Consider the following 19,682-nt stretch of genomic DNA (forward strand, 5'->3'; position numbering starts at 1 on the left):
TCTATCTTCCTCTTCTTCTTCATCATCCTCGTCGTATTCTTCTTCATTATCGTCTTCGGATAAGAACTCTTTGAGCATCTTCTTCACGGCATGTGGAGTTTGAAGAAGGCTGAGACTGAGAACCAAGACGAGATGATTGGAGAGATTGATGTGTTTCATTTGGGGAATGGGTAACCCTGTGAAGTTGCATGGGCACGATCTTGCCATCGGAGAAAAGCCGTCGGCTGAAGAGATTTTCTGAGAGAAGCCACTGGCGACGCAGAAAACGAAGTCGGTGCCGGAGTCCTGATCCCCGTTCAGTATGATCCTCATCGTCGGTGTTGTTCAGATCATGGGAGAAGGAGATTCGAGGGCTGATTCCAGTACTGGATGTCTCAGAGGAGGGCTCAATGGCCATCAAGAGTGGGGAAAGTTAAGAATCAGAAATTGTTGAATCTCTTGGAAGTGTTCGATGGAATGCCTGAGAGAGAAAGTTGTGGGGAATTAAGGGGATATGAAGTCAGAAATTGCAGCTTTTAGCTTTCGGGGTGAGGGAGGAAGGAGCATGTTCCATAAATGGAGGAGTAGCGAAAATTGGCATTTTGGGTGGATTGGATTCTTTTCTTTTCCTTCTCTTCTATCTTACTTATCAGGGAAGGGGAGAGAGAGAGAGAGAGGGCATCTTTCTTAGTTACAGGGATTTCTTCCCCACCAACTTTTAATAATTTCTAGTAATTACATTTCTATAGTCATGTAGTCATACATTAAAAAATTTAGTTGTATTTGTATCAAAAAAAAAATTAGTTGCATATGTTGAGATGGTAAGCGACCTAATTTCTATAAGGAAAATAACACAGGTTTGAATATTGAAAAGCATATTTGTTCAGAGTGCTTTAAACTTAACATTCCTGACCTGATAGAAATTAATTTCAAATTTAAAATGATTTAAAGATACTTAGAATTATGTAAAAAAAATTATTTGCATATATAATCTACATTTTATATTTATTTTTCTTTATCTCTTATCAAAAGTGTAGTTTGTAGCGATTATAACTAGCCTAATTTAAGTTTGAGCTGTTTAACAAAAAATATATTTAAATGGTACTTCTGCAATCCTTAATATAGAATCTAATTGTTAAGTTAATTTTGATTCTAAATATAAAATCTATTTCTTATATTTATCAATTTTTCTAAATTACCTTTATAGATGCTACCTCAACCATAATTAAGTAAGTGAGAAATGAAGGATATTAAGAAAGATGATTATGGTGTTCTAAAAACACATGTCATTTTTTATAATTAACTAACTTACTTGACTTTCTTAATCTAATCAAATTAGTTAAATAGGTCTTATATTAAAGATCAAATGAGATGAGTGATACTGATACCTAACCCTTTTTAAGTAAATAAACCAAACCTATTTTAAAATAGAGTTGTAATTTGTAAGCTTTTACGTTGACCGGAATACATTGATGTATTAATAAACTACTTATATATATAAGCATACAAACATATATTTATATATTAAAATATATAAAATATAATTTACTTTTTATAAACTTTTTTCATGGTCGTTGTTTAAAAGATATTTTTAATAATTATTTACATTACACTAGTTAAAAATGTTGTTTGTTAGTAAAACCTTTAGACTTGAGGACATGCCAAGCTTTTAAAATGCCCAGATATGAACTTAAAAAAAAAACAAAAAAAAAACCCTCCATAGACCTATAATGCAGGCCGGCTGAGGACCAATTCTCAGAAGTTATTTAAAACAAACATTTCGATGGGCGCTTTGGTTTTAGATTTTTTTTTTCGAGTTCAAAAGGGAGCGTCGTAATGAATGCAATACTTGTATCTTTTTGTATCCATTTAATATTTGAGAACATGATTTTCGCATTAATTTACTTATTTGATCCATAGTGCAATACCTAATTAACTAATTTGAGTAAAGTATTGATATTAGTTAAATTACTTAATATCATATGTTTTTTTCTAAAACACTCTAAAATCTTTCTTAATTTCTTTTTTTCTCTTCAACTCTATTATTATTAAAAGAATATCAATAGAATTAATTTGAAAAAAATTGATAAATATGTGAAATAAATCTTATATAGAGAATAAATATCAACTCTTTAATTAGATCTTACACAAGAACTAAAAGAATATTGTATTGTGAGGACTAATCCTTTCGATTAGGTTTAACTCATGTTGATTGATTTAGAAATATTTTAGGGGGACAGTGTTAAACTATATAAATGAATATGAATAAGTACATGGTTTTATTTTTATTTTCAGGCTAAATTTTTTTCCATCCTTGAAAGTTATCATGTTTACGTTTGATTTTTTTTTTTTTGCCAACCATGTTTTACGTTTGATAAATTTGCATATAATTTTCAAACTAAAACATCAACAATTATTAATCCGAGATAAGATAGATATGATTAATCGAAGCTCTCATTTCAGTAAAAACTAAAAACTCACATTTCCACATTCTTTTTGGCAAAACCATATTTTATGTTGTCACTAAAAGTGACACCGTTTATGGTTATAGAAACAAATTTGACGTACATATGATTAGACGACACGTTATATGTTATTAACACTATAAAAAAAAAAAAACAGAGAGAGAAGGGCAAAAAAAAAAAAAAAAGAACTCCCCCATCATTCCGATGAGAGTTAAGTTGTCATTTTCCATAAAAGATTATCCTTTTCTGAAGGAAAGTTACCAAAATCATTTTTGGATTCTTGAACTAGACATGGAAATTTTTATTCCCATAATCATGTTTTTCAACTTTTTAATAAAGGAAGATTCTCAAACCAGGTCTCATCACACAAAAAGGAATAACTTTTACTCCCGAAAGCAAATGTTTAATAATTATTGTCTTAATTAATAATTATACAAACAAAAGACAAAGTAAATATTCAAGACACAACATGTCTTTGGAGTTAGTTGGCAGAGTACGTACTCATTAATCAATTATTTCATGAAGACAAGTATTAATATAACGTCAGAAAATTTGCAGGAATAAAATAGATCTCCATGTGTTTACGATGGATCTGAATGACATGAACTCATCCAGATCTGCAGATAATTTTTTGTGCTGTCAATTATTTGAAATTATTTTATTGAGTGGATTTTGTACATTTTCCAACATATATGTTGACGTTGTCAACATGAGTGGTGGTAACACAACGTTCATAATTGATCTTCTCAGCATCATGTCCCATCCCATGTAGAGGAGGACCCAATTGGGACAATGTAAAGGAAAAATAACATCTAAAAACCCATTATTTTCATAAATTTGTTAAATTTTTTCAAGGGTAAAGTAGCATCTAATACCCTAATGTTATTTCTCAGGTATATCTAACATCCTGATTTTATTTATAGTTTAAGGTGCTAAATACACTATACATATGATTAGGGTATTGAAAGCACTATAAAAATAATATCAGAATATTATATTAATTATAAATAAGATTAGGATATTGGATGCGGCTAGAAAATAAGTCAATGTGCTAGATACTACTTTACAAAAAATAAAATAAAATAATTACTTACTTTGCCAAAAGAAAATATTTCTAAGTTATATGTCTCTTTTGAGAAGGCTGTTTTTAAATATTAAAAGTTATTATTTCCATAAATTTTGATGATTATTTTTAAACATTAAAGAGTTATATGTCTTTTTAGATAAAAAGGTATCCAATGCACTTATGCTAACACACATAATTTATAATTTTATAGATGGAAAGATTTTTTTTTTATATAGTTTTATATATGTCCTGATATTAATTAACCATTGTTACTCGGTAATAATTACAGTTTTTAAGATTGTTATTGGGTAATAAAGGGAGAAATACTTCTAAAAAGCTAATTTTTTTCTAATTCAGTTTAAATATTTTTTTGAAAAACATAATCACTTCTTAAAGAATCAAAACTGTTGCTAAGTTGTAAGTCCCTCTTGAGAATGTTATTTTTTAAATATTAAAAATATGATTTTCATTAAATTTGATCGTTCTCTTAAATTTGTTAGTAAGTTTTTCTTTTTTAAAAAAATATAAATATATTTTATAAATGTATTGATATTAGTTAACCATTATTATGGGGTAATAATTACTATTTTTAAGGTTGTTTAGCGTAATGTTTGTATTCAAAAAAATATCTGGGCAGTTAATTTTAGTTTTTTCGCCAAGTTAAGCAAAGTCCCAAACTAGTCGCTGTTGAAGGGAAAATGATGAATTATTGCTGGATGAGAAAGCACAATCAGGTGTACCGGAGCCACAAGTTTGATAATAGTCTCCCCACTTTAATACAAAAATTAATTAACTAATTTGAGTAAATTAAAAATATTAATTAAATTAGTTAATATGATATGTTTTTCTTTAAAACACCCTAAGCATCTTTCTTAATTTCATTCCTTCTCCTACTTGATTATTGTTGGGAAATATTGATAGGGTTAACTTGAAAAAAATTAGTGGATATATAAAATAGGTCTTATATACATAGGACTAAGATTAACTCTCTAATTAAGGGGGTGTTTGGATAGAAACCAAGAAGGTGTTTGGATAGAAACCAAACCATGGTTTCAGAAGTGCTTTTACGGATTACGAAGTAAATATGTGGAGGAGGTTATCTCGTTTTGCGGAAAAGTGATTCTGAAACCGTGGTTTTGATTTTACCAAACACCCCCCAAATCATGGTTTCAGAAGTGCTTTTACGGATTACGAAGTAAATATGTAGAGGAGATTACCTCGTTTTGCGGAAAAGTGATTCTGAAACCGTGGTTTTGGTTTTGCCAAACGCCCCTTAAATCACATATTAAGAATTGGAGGAGTACCATTTTAAGCCATATTGGTAGCATTGTGGCTAAGATAATATGATAATGTTTCCTCACAACACAGGACCTGTTTGGAACAGCTTATAAGTAACTTTTTCAATCGTGATTTACAAAATACGAGGACAGGATGTGAGATAAATTTTACCTCGATTTACGTGAAACGTGTTATGATTGATTTTCACCGCTATCCAAATAAGTCCACAATAGGCCAACATTTTCAAACTCATAATATGTATTCCACATGTTTGGTATATATGATAGTGAGAAAATAAATTGGGAAAATAATGGGAGAAGGAAATCATGAAATATGATTGACTTGTTTATCATCTTTCCATTTTCCCCAACTGTTTTCCGTCATATGCTCAGTTGTAAATCACCCTGCAAGTTGCATTACATCAAAACATCATTTTCTCTCAGCTAAAAGACGTGAGAAAAGGGATCAAATAAGTTTGAAAAAAAAGAAAAAAGAAAAGAAAAAAAATGGTTTTAACAGTTTCTAACCAAAAATACCGTCATGAAAAAAGATGTTCTTTTTGGCTACTGAAGATCAGATCGGTAAATGAATTAATCGAGACAATGGTTTAAGTTTAAGGGTTAGTAATTAAACTCAATGTTAACTTAGGGTAAGACTGGTTATAATTAAAATAATATTTAAATGAAAAAGATGTTAATTCAAACATTTATGCGTCAGCTATAAACAATCTAACAAAATCAGTGCAGGAGTGGTTGGACTGATATCCAGGCAATGCATAGTGGCCAATGGGCTTCAATTTGAATTTAAATTTGGGCTGTTTTTATTTTCCACATCTTATCACCTGAGTTAATAATGCGTGGTGCATTTGCTATCTTTTTTTAAATTTCACTTTTTTCCCCCTATATTTCAGTGTAAATTGTATATTATTTATTTTTATTTCAATGACAATCCATAGACATTTTTTTTTTGGTTACATAAAAATTTTAGGTGAGTTGGGTTCCGAAAACTCACCAGGACCAGAACATACTTCCAGGCTCAAAAAACGCTTATAGAGGTATTTATAGATCACCCACCAACAAGATCCTCACATTGGCAGCGAGATTCAAACTTACGACCTTATAGATTATGAGACGACTTCTTACTAATTGGACTAACTCTTGCTGGTTTTTTTTAATTATTTTTAGTCATGAAATTAATTTCAACGACCATGCTAGGCCTTTTTGTTCGGTGGCCCATTAGGAGCTCATTTGTTGGACATGCAAGCAGCGGGCCCACAATTCTAAGGCTTGTTCGGCCCGACAAGCCCAGCAACAAGTACTGAATGCAGATTTGCTTTTTTAAGGTGACATATAAGAGCAAATGAAAATTGCACATAAGCCTTTGGTGAAAAAAATATATTCCCGCAGTACTAACCAACAAAGTAATTCTTATTGGTCGGCCGCATGAAAGCAAGTGAAATTATTAAAATAGTGAATATATGGATGGTCTAGGACTGAGTGACGTGATTCATATTTGCGAGTTAATTTGCACCGCATTTTGTTTGATATGGAGTCTACACAATGAAATTTTTTGATACTTTCGCGGCTATTAGTATAAGATCTAAATAAATAATTTACGAATAGTTAAACTAGTTAATTTGTAATAAATATGTTTTGATTTTTTTTTAAATACCTTTTCTTATCCCATGCATTGTGACTATTTTTTGGTGAAAATTTTCTTATCATGTTCAATCAATAAGAATATTTTGGAGGAAAGTTATAAATTTGGAAGAAAAACTAGATTGAGATCTTATATCATACTCCTCCGGCCCTTAATATAAGATTTAATTGTTAAATTAATTTTGGTCCTAAATATAAGACTTATTTATTATATTTATCAATTTTTTTATATTACTTTTATCGATAATCCCTCAAGCAATTATGATGCATTAGAAAAACATGTTATATTTTTTATAATTAGACTTACATGACTTTTTTAATCTAATTAAATTAGTTAATTAAATAAGTTCTATATTAAGGACTAAAAGTGTATTAAAGATCAAATAAATCCCTTGTCTAGTTAATATGTCTAGCTAGGACCCGAGATAGTATTGGTTTTTCTTCTTAGAGTTTGATTTTACCTGTAATTGTTGCCAACATCGTCCAGTTTGCTGTCATGATTTGACTTTCTGCTGTTAATTTTCACGTAATTATGGATATGATTCTACATAATATCTTTGCACTTTTTACTGGTCAGTTGACAGGTTTATATCATGGCATTTGCTGCAGAAGAATATATGCATATATAGTTAAATTTTTTCACATTGGACTTAGCCTTATGAAAATCTAATTGCACCTTTTTTGCTGATAATTGATATGGGGAAATTTGAAGAAGCTTGTTCATAAGCTGAGAAGATAGATAACACAATTAACATATATGTTGGTCCATTTAAGGTTTTTGTAGTTGCTTATGATAAAGTGCAAGAAATTATTTTAGCTGATGATTATAATGTAAGTATTCTTGTGAAAGGGGGAATATGTTGGGCTACTTCTCAATTTCATTTGCCTGATTAGAGAAAACTTGTAGGGTTGCTCAAAATTCAAAGTCGTCAAAAGTAGAGAAACTTAGGAACTCATCATCTGTCATTCCTATGACCATTAATAATTTAACAGCTTTAATTTCATGCGACCATTAGGAGAGAGTTAGGTTGGTGAAATTTCAGAGACAAAAATTTGAAGACCTCTGCTGCCTTGTGTCTGTGTTCATTGTATCACTTGATAATGTCATTGAATGATGATCAGTTGCTTCTGTTTTCTGCTATATTTCCCGGTTGTCTGTTTTGTGCTTTTGCCAAACTTCTGCAATTTCTAGTTATTGAAATTTAATTTCTTGGTGCTTTACATATATATATATATATATATATATATATACTCCGGTCCTTAATATAAGACTCATTTAACCAATTTGATTAGATTAAGGAAGTTAGGTAAGTTAGTTAATTATAAGAAATATGACGCGTTTTTCCTAAAATACCATAATCATCTTTCTTAATACCCTATTTTATTCTTCTACTTGATTATGGTTGAGGGAGTATCCCTAAGGGTAATTTAGAGAAAACTGATAAATATGAGAAATGGGTCTTATATTTAGGACCAAAACCAACTTAACAATTGGGTCCTATATTAAGGACTGGAGGAGTATATCAGATAATGCGTATTAATTACTGTTGAAAACTTCTGCTCTTGTTGGTATTGCACAGTAACTGATATTATATGTATATGTATATGTATATAATTTCATCATATTGAATTCAAAGTGGCATGGTCATCGATGGTAATATATATTATCCTTATTACAAAATTCTTATCTATGGTGTTTAATAGGAGATGTTTTGTCTAAAATATATTACCTTTTGTTTTAATTAATAAATTTTATTGAAAGTAATTTTGAAAACATTAACTAGTTTTTATTATATTACTGCGTTCCGTCTTTAATATAAGAGCTAGTTTAATTTTTAATTTAGTTCTAAATATAAGACCGCAATCTATTTTGTGTTTTATATTTTATTCATCTTTTTTCAAGGTAGTCCTTGTAATAGTTGTATATGTTAATGATTTTATCAAACGTTAAAACTAATATACTTGATTAGTAAGGATATTTTAGAAAAGCAACACCTATTTATTATAAATAACTTGCTTAACAAATTTTCTTAATATACTTAAATTAATTAACTAATTCTTATATTAAAAATATGACGTGGTATTTCTTAGGCTATGTGAAGTTGACGATGGGTCGTTATAATAGGGACAAGAAGAAATAATTGTAGAGTATGGTACAAAAATGACATCCATGTGTAGTTATCTATCTTTTCCGTTTTTTGAGTAAGGATATATTTTTCATGAATTGTCAATTGTGCTTGCGCATTAGATTCCAGTCTACCGCACCTCTATATTAATTTGTCTGTCAGGAGGGCATATTATCAAGAATGAATCAAATTCCTTCACGTTATATTATATTGCTATTTCTTTTCGAACTTGACATTAAAAAAATAGTATTTTCCAGGATCCCTTATCATGAAATGGTCACCTATATATCTTGTTTGGCTTTTCAAAATCCCCCGCAAAATCCCACTTTTTTTAATTATCACCTCGGTGTGTATATTATTATTAAAATCAAACACACACACATATAAAAAAACAAAAAAAATTAGCTAAGTCAATTATTTATAATAAATATATTTAGCTTTCTTAAATAACTTTTTTTAATTATGTGTAGGCAGGAATTTCTTACAATCAATAAAGATATTTTTAAAAAATATGAGACAAAATAGATTGAAATTTTATATTTTGGACTAAATTCAATACTCTTAATTAGTTTTTATATTAAAGACCGGAGATAGTATTCACTTGAAAAAAGAAGAAGAAAAAGATTGTTAACCAAAAATCTAAACAAGAAGTACTAACGAGACACAGCAAAACGATACAAAACACACGAACCAGAGATTTTGACTTCCCTCAGATCATCCTCTGAGATGAGCATTAGAGAGGAAGGGATGTAACACACCCAATCTTTCATGTAAGAGGTGCAATTCTTCTTGAAATCCACAGGGGAAAAAAGGCACAAGCGCACACACTCTCTCTCTATATATTACTTCCGGTTCTTAATACGAGAGTTATTTTGATATTTAATTTGATTTTAAATATAAAACTCGAATCAGTTTTATCTCTCATATTTATTCATTTTTTCAGGATAATTCTTGTAATAGTTGCACATGTTAAATATTTCATCAAATAGTAATTCTATTTAATGCACATAATTAGTAAGGACATTACTGAAAAAACAACACATATTTATTATAAATAACTAACTTAATTAATTTTTTAATATACTCAAATTAGCTAACTAGCTTTTATATTAAGTAGCAGAAGTAACATATATTCTGATTGGATTATATAGTAGTGGCTTTCACTTCAAAGAAATATTGTTCTTTTTGTGAAACAACCTCAACCTTTTAATTTCCTTTTATTGAATATATCGATCGCTCTTCCGTGGTGGCAAGCAAAGTTAAAAGGTGCTCCTTTCATTTCTTTCAATCAATCCTTTAGGCCCCGTTTGGTATGCAAGAGTACTCCTGACTCCTGGAAATGGACGTCATGGCTATCGATGATATGGAGTTTCAAGAAATTTGTTTTTTTGGTGAAGAATTTCAAGAATTTTTCTTTCACAAGGATATTACACTGATTTTGACATTATAAAATATACTACCTCTGGTCCTTAATATATGATTTAGTTGACTAATTTGAAAAGATTAAAAAATTAACGAAGTTAATTGTTTGTAACAAATAAGTGTTATCTTTTCCTAGAATATCATCGCTAATCATATATATTAGTTAAAACTATTATTAGATGAAATATTTAATATGTGCAATTACTACGATGACTACTTAAAAAAAAAAGAATAAATATGAAGGACAAAGTGGATTGTAGTTTTATATTTAGAATCAAATTAAAAGCTAAACAAATTTTTATATTAAGGACCGGAGGTAATACATATCAAACAAAAAATATATCTGAATTCCATATTGTACATGCTAAACATGTCTTTATAGCCAAATTATATTCTACTCCATTTGCAATTTCAATTCTGTTTCAAATTCTTTCAAAAGAAAAATTCCTATCACGCCAAACAGGAACTTCAGGAGTTTGGGATCACCGCGCGACATTATTTTTATGGTGAGAGATTGATTTAATTGACGGCTGAAGAGAATTCATTACTTACAAATTAAATAATCTTTTTCCTGGGCATAAAGAATCTCTTATTAATCAGAGATAATTTTATTTGACGCATTGTCAAGCAGCTCTCCCACAAATACTATGTCATCAAAACAAGAATGCGGGCCTCATATTTTAGAGTCTCAGAATATGTTTAATAGGCTGTAAATTATTTATAATTACATAGATATATAAATCAATTAGATGAAATTACTTGACCATCAATACTAAGTGTGTGTTTGTTTATCAAATATGTACTCCTTCAATCTTTAATATAAGACCCATTTAACTAATTTGATTATATTAAGGAAGTTAGATAAGTTGGTTAATTATAAGAAATGTAACATGCTTTTCCTAAAATACCATAATCATCTTTCTTAATACCCCATCTTCCTCTTCTACTTGATTGTGGTTGAAGGAGTATCTATAGGGGTAATTTAGAGAAAATTGATAAATATGAGAAATTGATCTTATATTTAGAACCCAAACCAACTCAACAATTATCTCATATATTAAGGACCGAAAGAGTATTTAATTTTGATATGACTTTTTTTTTAAGAGAGTCATCATAGCGTTAATTTTTTCACTTTATTGTTCAGGTATAAATATATATCATTCATAAAAATTGTCCATGTTCAATTAATTATTAAAATACTTTTAAAATTGTTCTCTTACAATTAAAACATAAGTTTTGCAGCGCCACAGCAATTCCGAAGGTAATTATCATTGAGTCACATCTTTTAATAATGACAATTAATTTCAATAGTTGTGCTTTAAATTACTATTCTAATTACCACGATTAAACCGTAGTTTTACTGTTTTAGACAACTAACTAATAAGGGATAATTAATCTCCAGGTCCTTATAGTTTCATCTAATTTTTAATTGGGTCCTTATAAAAATTTTTCTTTTTATCAGATCCTTTTACTTTCGTGTGTTTTTAATTAGGTCCTTCTATTTTTTTTCTTTTTATCAGATCCTTATAGTTTTGCTTATTTTTTAATTAGGTGCTTTGTAGTTTTTGAAAAATTATTTATTAACTTTATTCTTTAAAATTAATTTCATTTTTAAATTAATAATTATATAATTGGACAAAATAATTAATATAATCATTTAGTAATTAATAAATAATCAGAATAATAATTATACTTAAATATAAATGATTTATAATCATATTTTAATTTTAGAAAAATTTATTATTATAATTTGAATTTTATAATTATAAAAATTCGAATTGAAAATAAATAATATATTTGTTTAACTAAAAATTTAAAAGAATATTAACATAAGATTGTTACAATAATTTATTATTTTTAAAATGTTATTATTTGTCAAATAAAGAATAAAAGCTACAAGGACCTAATTAAAAACAAAGTAAAACAATAAAGACTTGATAAAAAGGAAAAAAATTATAAGGACTTGATTAAAAATATATGAAAGTATAAGGACTTGATAAAAAGAAAAAAAATTATAGGGACCTGATTAAAAACCAGTTGAAACTATAAGGACTTATATATTAATTATCCCAACTAATAATGATCTAGCCATGATTAGAGTGGGAAAAGAGTTAAAGAATGTTTCTTAACATAGAATTTTATTTACGAATTTTCAAATTATTGTTAGACCTCGACACATCAATTTATATTCTGTAGATGGATAATGGTTTCGAAAATCCTGGAATCATTTTTCTCTGTGTTTACGTACGTGCCAGTCTAATCTATGTAGCCTTAAAGGTTCCGGATTCACAGGGATAGTTTGCCACATGCTGAGGTTCGTTCTGCTACTTTTTCCCCCGTAGAGAATGAACAATCTGAACCGAACAGACTAAGGTGGTTCGTTTCACTGACACAACTATAAATATATATATATATAACGATAATCTCATATATTCTGACTATATTCTGCTGTAGAGCTGTAAAGGGGCTGAAAGATTAGCACATTTTGGGAAAGCAGCACTGCCTTTTTCTGCTACTTGCTTGGAAGATCAGTTCAATGAGAATCTTCAATCCTATGGCGATTCTCTAGAGCTTAGCCCTCATGTATGTCATGATTTCAAGAGCATCCATTATTGATGTGCGACGTATAAGGTGGATCTGAATTGACTTCAATTATTGTACGGTGTAAAGTGACGAGCTGAGAAAGAAGAAGACTAAACCAAGTCTCCCATATATATCTGTGATGTTTAAATATTTGACATTGCTTATGCACTCAACCACATGTATATGCGTACACATTTATGGTCGTGTGAAGATAATATTTATACCGATAGGAATATACGTCACTTAATGAGATTGGTTTTAGAAGAAAGGGTTTTAGCCACTTAAACAAGATGTTTCGAATTTGAATCTGTATAAATACAAAAATATGTCTTTAAGAGAGCAATTTCTAATTAGACCTAACAATACTTAAATCTGACTTAATCAGATAATCATATGAAAAACAAATTAAGGGAGATAAAAAACATATTGATTTGATCAATAGAAATGGATGATGGGATTTTATGTGGAGGAAGTTATGTAAGGCGCAGTGACAGTTATCAAGACTTGGAAAAAGACAGAAATAGTACGCCTTGGGTGGGGGATATAAAAGAAGTATGCTCAATGATTGGGAAGGAAGTGTGTGTTGTATTATTGAAGTTCACAAAACGACCATCACTTTAAAGCAGTCACTTATTATAATAGGGTTACTCCATAGAAATATAGGGTAGTAGTCGTGTCAAATCAAGACACATATATGAATAATGAATGGTTATTGTGTGGTGATGTGTTTAGTCAGAGTCATGGCCATGCGCGGGGCTTTATATGTGTTCATATATATTTTTTTCTTCAATTGCTTTTACTTGCTGCAATGTAATTGTACACTTGTGCCGTTCAGCCGCTAATTATGCAAAAAGCTGATCGTAATGATTTTTGATTTCACAGCATTTCACTGTTCCTAGGTCTTTGGCTGCCCCATAATTCAAACTCATCATATTCTTCATCAAAAGCTGTCTCATCATTTTCTGATCTCATCAATCAATTTTCATTCACAAATGGATGAACTAGCTCGCCTATATCATTGGTGAATCAATCTACTGTATACCTTTTGTGTTAAAGCCAAGCTTCCACTTAATTCTCTATTATTAAACTCAGGACATGACTTCCATATAAAGTTGATTAGATTTTAATTACTGTTACTGTTGCATATTCCTCCACAGAATTAAAATGTGTGGAAAAGTCGCTTCATATATATGTGTGTATATATTTCTCCTTCCGTTAATTATATTAGTCAAACAATATGTATTGACAACATAACAAGTAAAAGGGAAAAATCTCAGCAATGAAGAAGTGGGTCATTTGGAATCATGATATGCTTGGTGATCAAAAGTGATTATTCAATTCTAGCTACTTTCTGACAGAGCCAAAACATCAATGGTTTTTATTTTGAATGAAACTAGAAGCCTAAATCAAATCACAACCAACATTAACTTTGAAACATTTTTTCTTATCTTCGCAAAGATCAAGGCCTTAAAAAATAGCTAAAGGTTTAACTACAGTGTTTAGAAGAAGAAAATATCTTCAGAACACTAGGTTTATATAAGTATTTTTATTTTTTCAGTTAACATATAATTCTATACTGAAGCGTGATCGTGTTCAATACGGAACTGGAGAGCGACAAGGACAGTTGTAAGTGCTATTGAATTGACCCCTCAATAAACGTTGGGAATCATAAAGATCAAAGGAGGAGACTGAAAATCTACAGTAGCGAAATGAAATATGAGTAACTGTTCACTTCACATGCGTGGACCAATTCTTTTTGGCGCTCTTTGACTCCTTCTTCCTTCCCTGGTAAAATAGGGTGGTGAAGGCCTTTCCATTGTCATGTTCAATATCACCTTCCTTTTCCTTCCTCTTTAATTAAACCCACCTCCTTCCTTAACTGGATATTGCTTCTCTCCACTTAACACAGATTGGTATATACTACCTCACATCATTAATATAAAAATTCGTTAACTAATTTGAGTAGTTTAAGTTAGTTATCTGTAATAAATAGGTATTATTTTTCCTAAAATACCCTTACTAATAATGTGTATTAGTTAAAACTATCATTTAATGAAACTTTTAACATGTGTAACTACTATAAGGACTATTTTGGCAAAAGATTGATAAATATGAGAGATAAAATGAATTGGAGTCTTATGATTAGGATCAACTTGTATGTCAAACTAGCTCTTATATTAAAGAGTATTTACTAGTTTTTAAACATATGTGTGTGAGTATAAGTCAGAATTGGAATGAGATTGCTTAACTAATATTCTGGATAACTTGTTGATCTTGATCAATCACTAAGCAGGTATTTAAGTCAAAACCGATCGACCTGCAGACTCGATTGCTTTTGCAGCGGTTAAGGGGATGTGCTCTTCGAATTATAGGCTTTGATATATGAAGTAAGTATCTGGGGTTTTGTTTCAATATATACTTTATTTTATTTGTTTTATTCCCACTATTTTGTTATCTTCGGATTTGGTTTTTGTGTTCTTCAAGTGCTCTGTAGACTCTTATTTTGGTATACAGACCATCCAAGCACTATGCTCTTTACATAAATGTTGCAAGCATATATGAATGTTTTTTTTGGCCAAAAAGCATATATGAATGTTGAAAACTAAGAAATCTCCATATTTATGATGGGCACTTTTGGCAGGTGGTTGACCAGTTTGTCATGATGATACTGTTATAGTGTTTATGAGATTATTACCTAGAATGTTCTTTAGAAATGAGGTTAAGACTTAATAAGAGCCTTCACTGAATCACAACAGAATATGACTGCATTTTCTTTTTATTTTAATATTTTCTCGCATAAAATGTTTAAATCATGCAAAATACCAATTAATTCTCTTCCAATGTATTCTTATTTATTACTACTCCGGTTCTTAATATAGGACTCAATTGTTTGGTTGGTTTTGATCCTAAATATAAGACCCATTTCTCATATTTATCAATTTTCTCTAAATTACCCTTATAGATATTCCCTCAACCATAATCAAGTAGAAGAGGGAGATGGGGTATTAAGAAAGATGATTATGGTGTTTTAGGAAAAACATGTTACATTTCTTATAATTAACTAACTTACTTAATTTTCTTATTCCAATCAAATTAGTTAAATAGGTCTTATATTAAGACTGAAGGAGTAGATATCTAAACCTGTCAATTACTGATCGTTATTTTTATGTCATCGCCTATTATTTCTACTATCAAATTTTTATATTTAATATTATATATTCAGAATGAAAATGTAACAGAGGCAATATCACACATTAGTAAATTGGAGTATTTTCTTTTGTCTTTTTGGCCACCAAATGATTATAAGAGTCTTAATTCAACAAAAATGAAAATATCAGTTTACATATCATGTCAGGGATCATTAAAGTTTTTGATAAGATCAAATAAAAGTGAAAAAGAGCCCATCTACAAAGTGTACTCTCAATTAACATCACAACATCTATCCAATTACAATAACTTTTAACTATAATACTCCTGAACAGATTAAAAAGGCACTCATTATCTACTAATCATACTTAGATTGCTAAACTGAACATATCTCATAACATAAATTAATTACCCTTAAAACCTATAGTAGCATAATCTATATATCAAGTAGACAAGTAAGCTCATCAAGGAGCCAATTAGGTCTCTCTGACCGTAATTATATTCAATAAAAGAGTCTTTGTTTTCTTTTCCTTGAAGGCATCCCAAGATAAAACAACTTGAGACGCTTTTCCCTTCTCTTTTCGGTTCTTCACTGTCACATTTCATCCAAGTTCCACAGAGAATATTCTCCCATCCATTCACTTTCTGAACTCTGACAATAATCAAACTTGGGAATCCCATAATTACTTTCAGTTCTTGAAAATGGCTCCAAATTTAGCCCTTCCATGCCATAACTATGATCTTGAACTGGATTGAAGCAAACATCATTGTTGTAGTTCTCAGACACTTGAGGAAGGGCAGTACTTGTCGGGTTTTCTGATATTTCAAACGGTTCTTGTAATGGCAGGGAATAATGATCTGGGAAATCAAAATTGTTGTTGTAGGTGGTGGTGGTGGTGTGGGTTCTTGTGTGATTTGCTGCAATATCTGTGAATTCTCCTAGTGAAGGAGACAGGGAAGGGACATTAATTGCAGAATTCTGAGAGTTCATGTTCATGACAGAGGAAGAGGAAGATGATGAAGAGTTTTGTTCCATCTTTTGTAACAACCTAGGCATCCAGAAACATCGAACAGCATCGATGAATCTCTCACTACCGGACTCAATGTTGAGCTGGCGTGCCTGTTTCTGAACTCTTGTCCTCCAGTAATTCTTGATCTCATTGTCTGTTCTTCCGGGCAGACGCTGAGCAATTTTCGACCACCTATGCCATAAAAACCATATTCTAGTTATTCACCAACAACAGAAAATTTTGCTCTTGATGATCACTTTCTGAATCATCCATTACCGGTTTCCCCATTTGGAATGGAGTTCAAGAATCAAAAGTTGCTCTTGTGGAGTCAGATTCCCTCTCTTGATGTCTGGTTTCAAGTAGTTGAGCCACCTCAGTCTGCAACTCTTTCCTGTTCTTTTCAATCCTGGCGAAATCATTAATCATTCATCACTATATTTCCACATGAGGAATTTCCAAAGGAGAAAAACAGAGAAGATGAACTTATTATTGTTATTATTTCTTTCTGATGTTAAAGATCAAAGATTGTTGTTACGTACGTACCTGCACTTTTGGCCAACATGTTCCAACGACCTTCACCGTGAAGAGCGATACAGTGTATGAGTAAACTGTCTTCTTCCAGAGTCCAAGGTCCTCTTCTGAGCTCAGTTTCTTCTTCATTAGACCCAACCCCTGGTTTTGTAGCTATAGACATAGCTGATGATGAGAACAAGTTGCTCTGTGATTGAAGAGAAAGAGAAATGAAAGAGGGAAGGTGAGATTCTGTATGGTATAAAGAGTTTATATAAGGAAGAGATTTTGGAATTGAGGCTTCATATATAATGCCCACGGAATTTGTTGAGTGATGGGTTTGGTGGCAGTTTACTGCACAATATGCTATCTGCTAGCTCGTAGAAATGCCTAAGTTTGACCATACACTTCTGAACTGGGCCCATTGATCTTACACCTTACAAATTACCTCTCTCTAATTCTTAATATAAAAATTAGTTAGCTAATTTAAATAGATTTAAAAAATAATTATATTAGTTATTTATAATAAATAAATATTATTTTTCTTAAAATATCATTGCTAATAAGGTGTATTGGCTTAAACTATCATTATTACAAAGATTATTTTTTTTAAAAAAAAATTATGAGAGATAAAGTGGGTTAGAATCTTATATTTAGGACTAAATAAAAGTCAAACGAATACTTATATTAAGAATCAGAGATAGCATAAGATTTAAATAACTAATTTATGATAATTAAGTTAGTTATTTATAAAAAAATTTATGTTGGTTGTCCCAAGATATCTTTTTACTAATTCATAAAAAACTACATTCATGTGAAAACTCTCTTTTAACATGTTCAATCAATAGGTATGGTTTGAGAGAGAATTATAAATTTGTCAGATAAAATGGACTGGACTCCTGTTTAGGATCAAAATGGAGTCCTTTCTTAGATTCTAAATATAATACTCATTTTATAATAAATTACATTAAAAATGAGCCTAACATTTATGGCTGGAGCAGCGTTATTTAACAGGTTTTATGGTTGACAATAAGGAGGGAGGTTTCCTGTGATATCTAGACAAGTGCTATAGAATGAAGAGTAGCTGTTAACGTAGAATAATTCTGTTCTAGATATTGAAGGTGTTAAAACTCTCTTGGGCTAATAATTAATGGAAACGTTTTGGCAGCGACACGAGGTCAACTAACAATTTTATCTATTGTTTTATAATAAAAAATTCGAGGGAATCAAGATTTACAAAGATCTTTACATATTATTCCTTATCTTAATAATAAGATCCCGTCCATCAGTAATTAATACCACTATATATGAGACCCTATCTAAAATTTAATGAAATATTTGTGACTCATTTTAAAAAATGTCCTTGTCTCATTCACTACTTAAACAATGGGTTTTCAAGAAAACTAGAAATTAAACATCGCCTGGATAATCTATGAGGATGTTCCAATTTTCTTGCACATGCTGCATAAAGAGCTGATTATTCTATGAAGACATTTCGTGTTGATTGGCCCATCACTACTCTGCCCCAGACGGCTACCAAACACGGTAAAAACAAAATAACAATCAAACGCTCTAGAAAAGTGGGAAGCATCCTCTTCCAACTAATTAATAATTGCATATTTGCTTATGTAAATATTTATTTATTTATTCTTTATTTAATTTTGTTGAGGGAAACTTATTACAAGAGAAAAGTCATCTGAGCTCCAGATTCATCATGATATTAGACTCAAATGATTTAAAGCAGCATTTAATTTTCTTTCCAGGTTATGGGGGGGGGGGGAAAACTTAATCAATAAATCATTATAGTTCTTTATATATATATATATATATATATATATATTCGAAATGAATGCCCCACATAAGAAACGTATTTGACTGAGCAAAATATGAAATTGAAAAGTATTGATTTAATTAGCCGACTTTGGAAATAGAATGTATCCTTGGCGGCGAAAGAAGAGCTTCTGATGACTGAGAATTCAATAAGCCTTGGTTGGATTAACGCGTACTAACATGATTTTTACCTCAACTAAATTTTACAAATTCAAATTAGGATAAAAATCAATTAGTATAATATGCTTTATGTTTTGACATGTTACCTCTGGTACTAAATATTTCTTCCATTCCTAAATATAAAATCTAGTTTGTAGTGTAAATTATATTACAAATTATATCTTGTCTTTGGGACAGAAGATAATACTTTTTACAAAAAAAAGTCAAATTGACCAAAAGAAAAAACTTGTTTAGATGATAACTGAAAAGTCAATCTCAAAAACTTTATTGAGAAAAAAAAAGCCAAAAAAATTGTTTTAACTTTAAATTGGTTTTTTAGGCAAAAAGTCAACCACTTCTAAAGTCATACTACCTCTGGTTCTAATTATAAGAGCCAGTTGACTAATTTGAGGAGATTAAGAAAGTAAGTTAAGTTAGTTATTTGTCCT

At 30.2% G+C, this 19,682-nt stretch overlaps 1 protein-coding gene and 1 pseudogene across 1 annotated transcript; both read right to left on the reverse strand.

The window, feature by feature from the left end:
• Window positions 1-46: 46 nt before the first annotated feature.
• Window positions 47-576, reverse strand: LOC114737396 (uncharacterized; annotated as a pseudogene).
• A 15,711-nt stretch (window positions 577-16,287) lies between these two features.
• Window positions 16,288-17,444, reverse strand: LOC114737405 (myb-related protein 305-like). The gene is made up of 3 exons (XM_028925332.1): window positions 17,278-17,444; window positions 17,011-17,140; window positions 16,288-16,926 (listed from the first exon to the last, which is right to left on the reverse strand). The coding sequence occupies exons 1-3, from the start codon at window positions 17,426-17,428 to the stop codon at window positions 16,320-16,322; spliced, it is 888 nt and encodes a 295-aa protein (XP_028781165.1). The 5' UTR covers window positions 17,429-17,444; the 3' UTR covers window positions 16,288-16,319.
• Between the last annotated feature and the right edge of the window lie 2,238 nt (window positions 17,445-19,682).

The sequence above is a fragment of the Neltuma alba genome, unplaced genomic scaffold, assembly GCF_004799145.2.
Source record: "Neltuma alba isolate B1F8T4 unplaced genomic scaffold, ASM479914v2 tig00002769_pilon, whole genome shotgun sequence".
NCBI lineage: Eukaryota > Viridiplantae > Streptophyta > Magnoliopsida > Fabales > Fabaceae > Neltuma > Neltuma alba.

Bases quoted from the DNA above. Each gene is read 5' to 3' on its own strand.
- LOC114737405 (XM_028925332.1), bottom strand. From the start codon at position 17,428: ATGTCTATAGCTACAAAACCAGGGGTTGGGTCTAATGAAGAAGAAACT. The intron at 17,141-17,277 runs GTACGTACGTAA...TGATTTCGCCAG, and splicing joins CATGTTGGCCAAAAGTGCAG to GATTGAAAAGAACAGGAAAG. The intron at 16,927-17,010 runs GTAATGGATGAT...TTTATGGCATAG, and splicing joins CATTCCAAATGGGGAAACCG to GTGGTCGAAAATTGCTCAGC.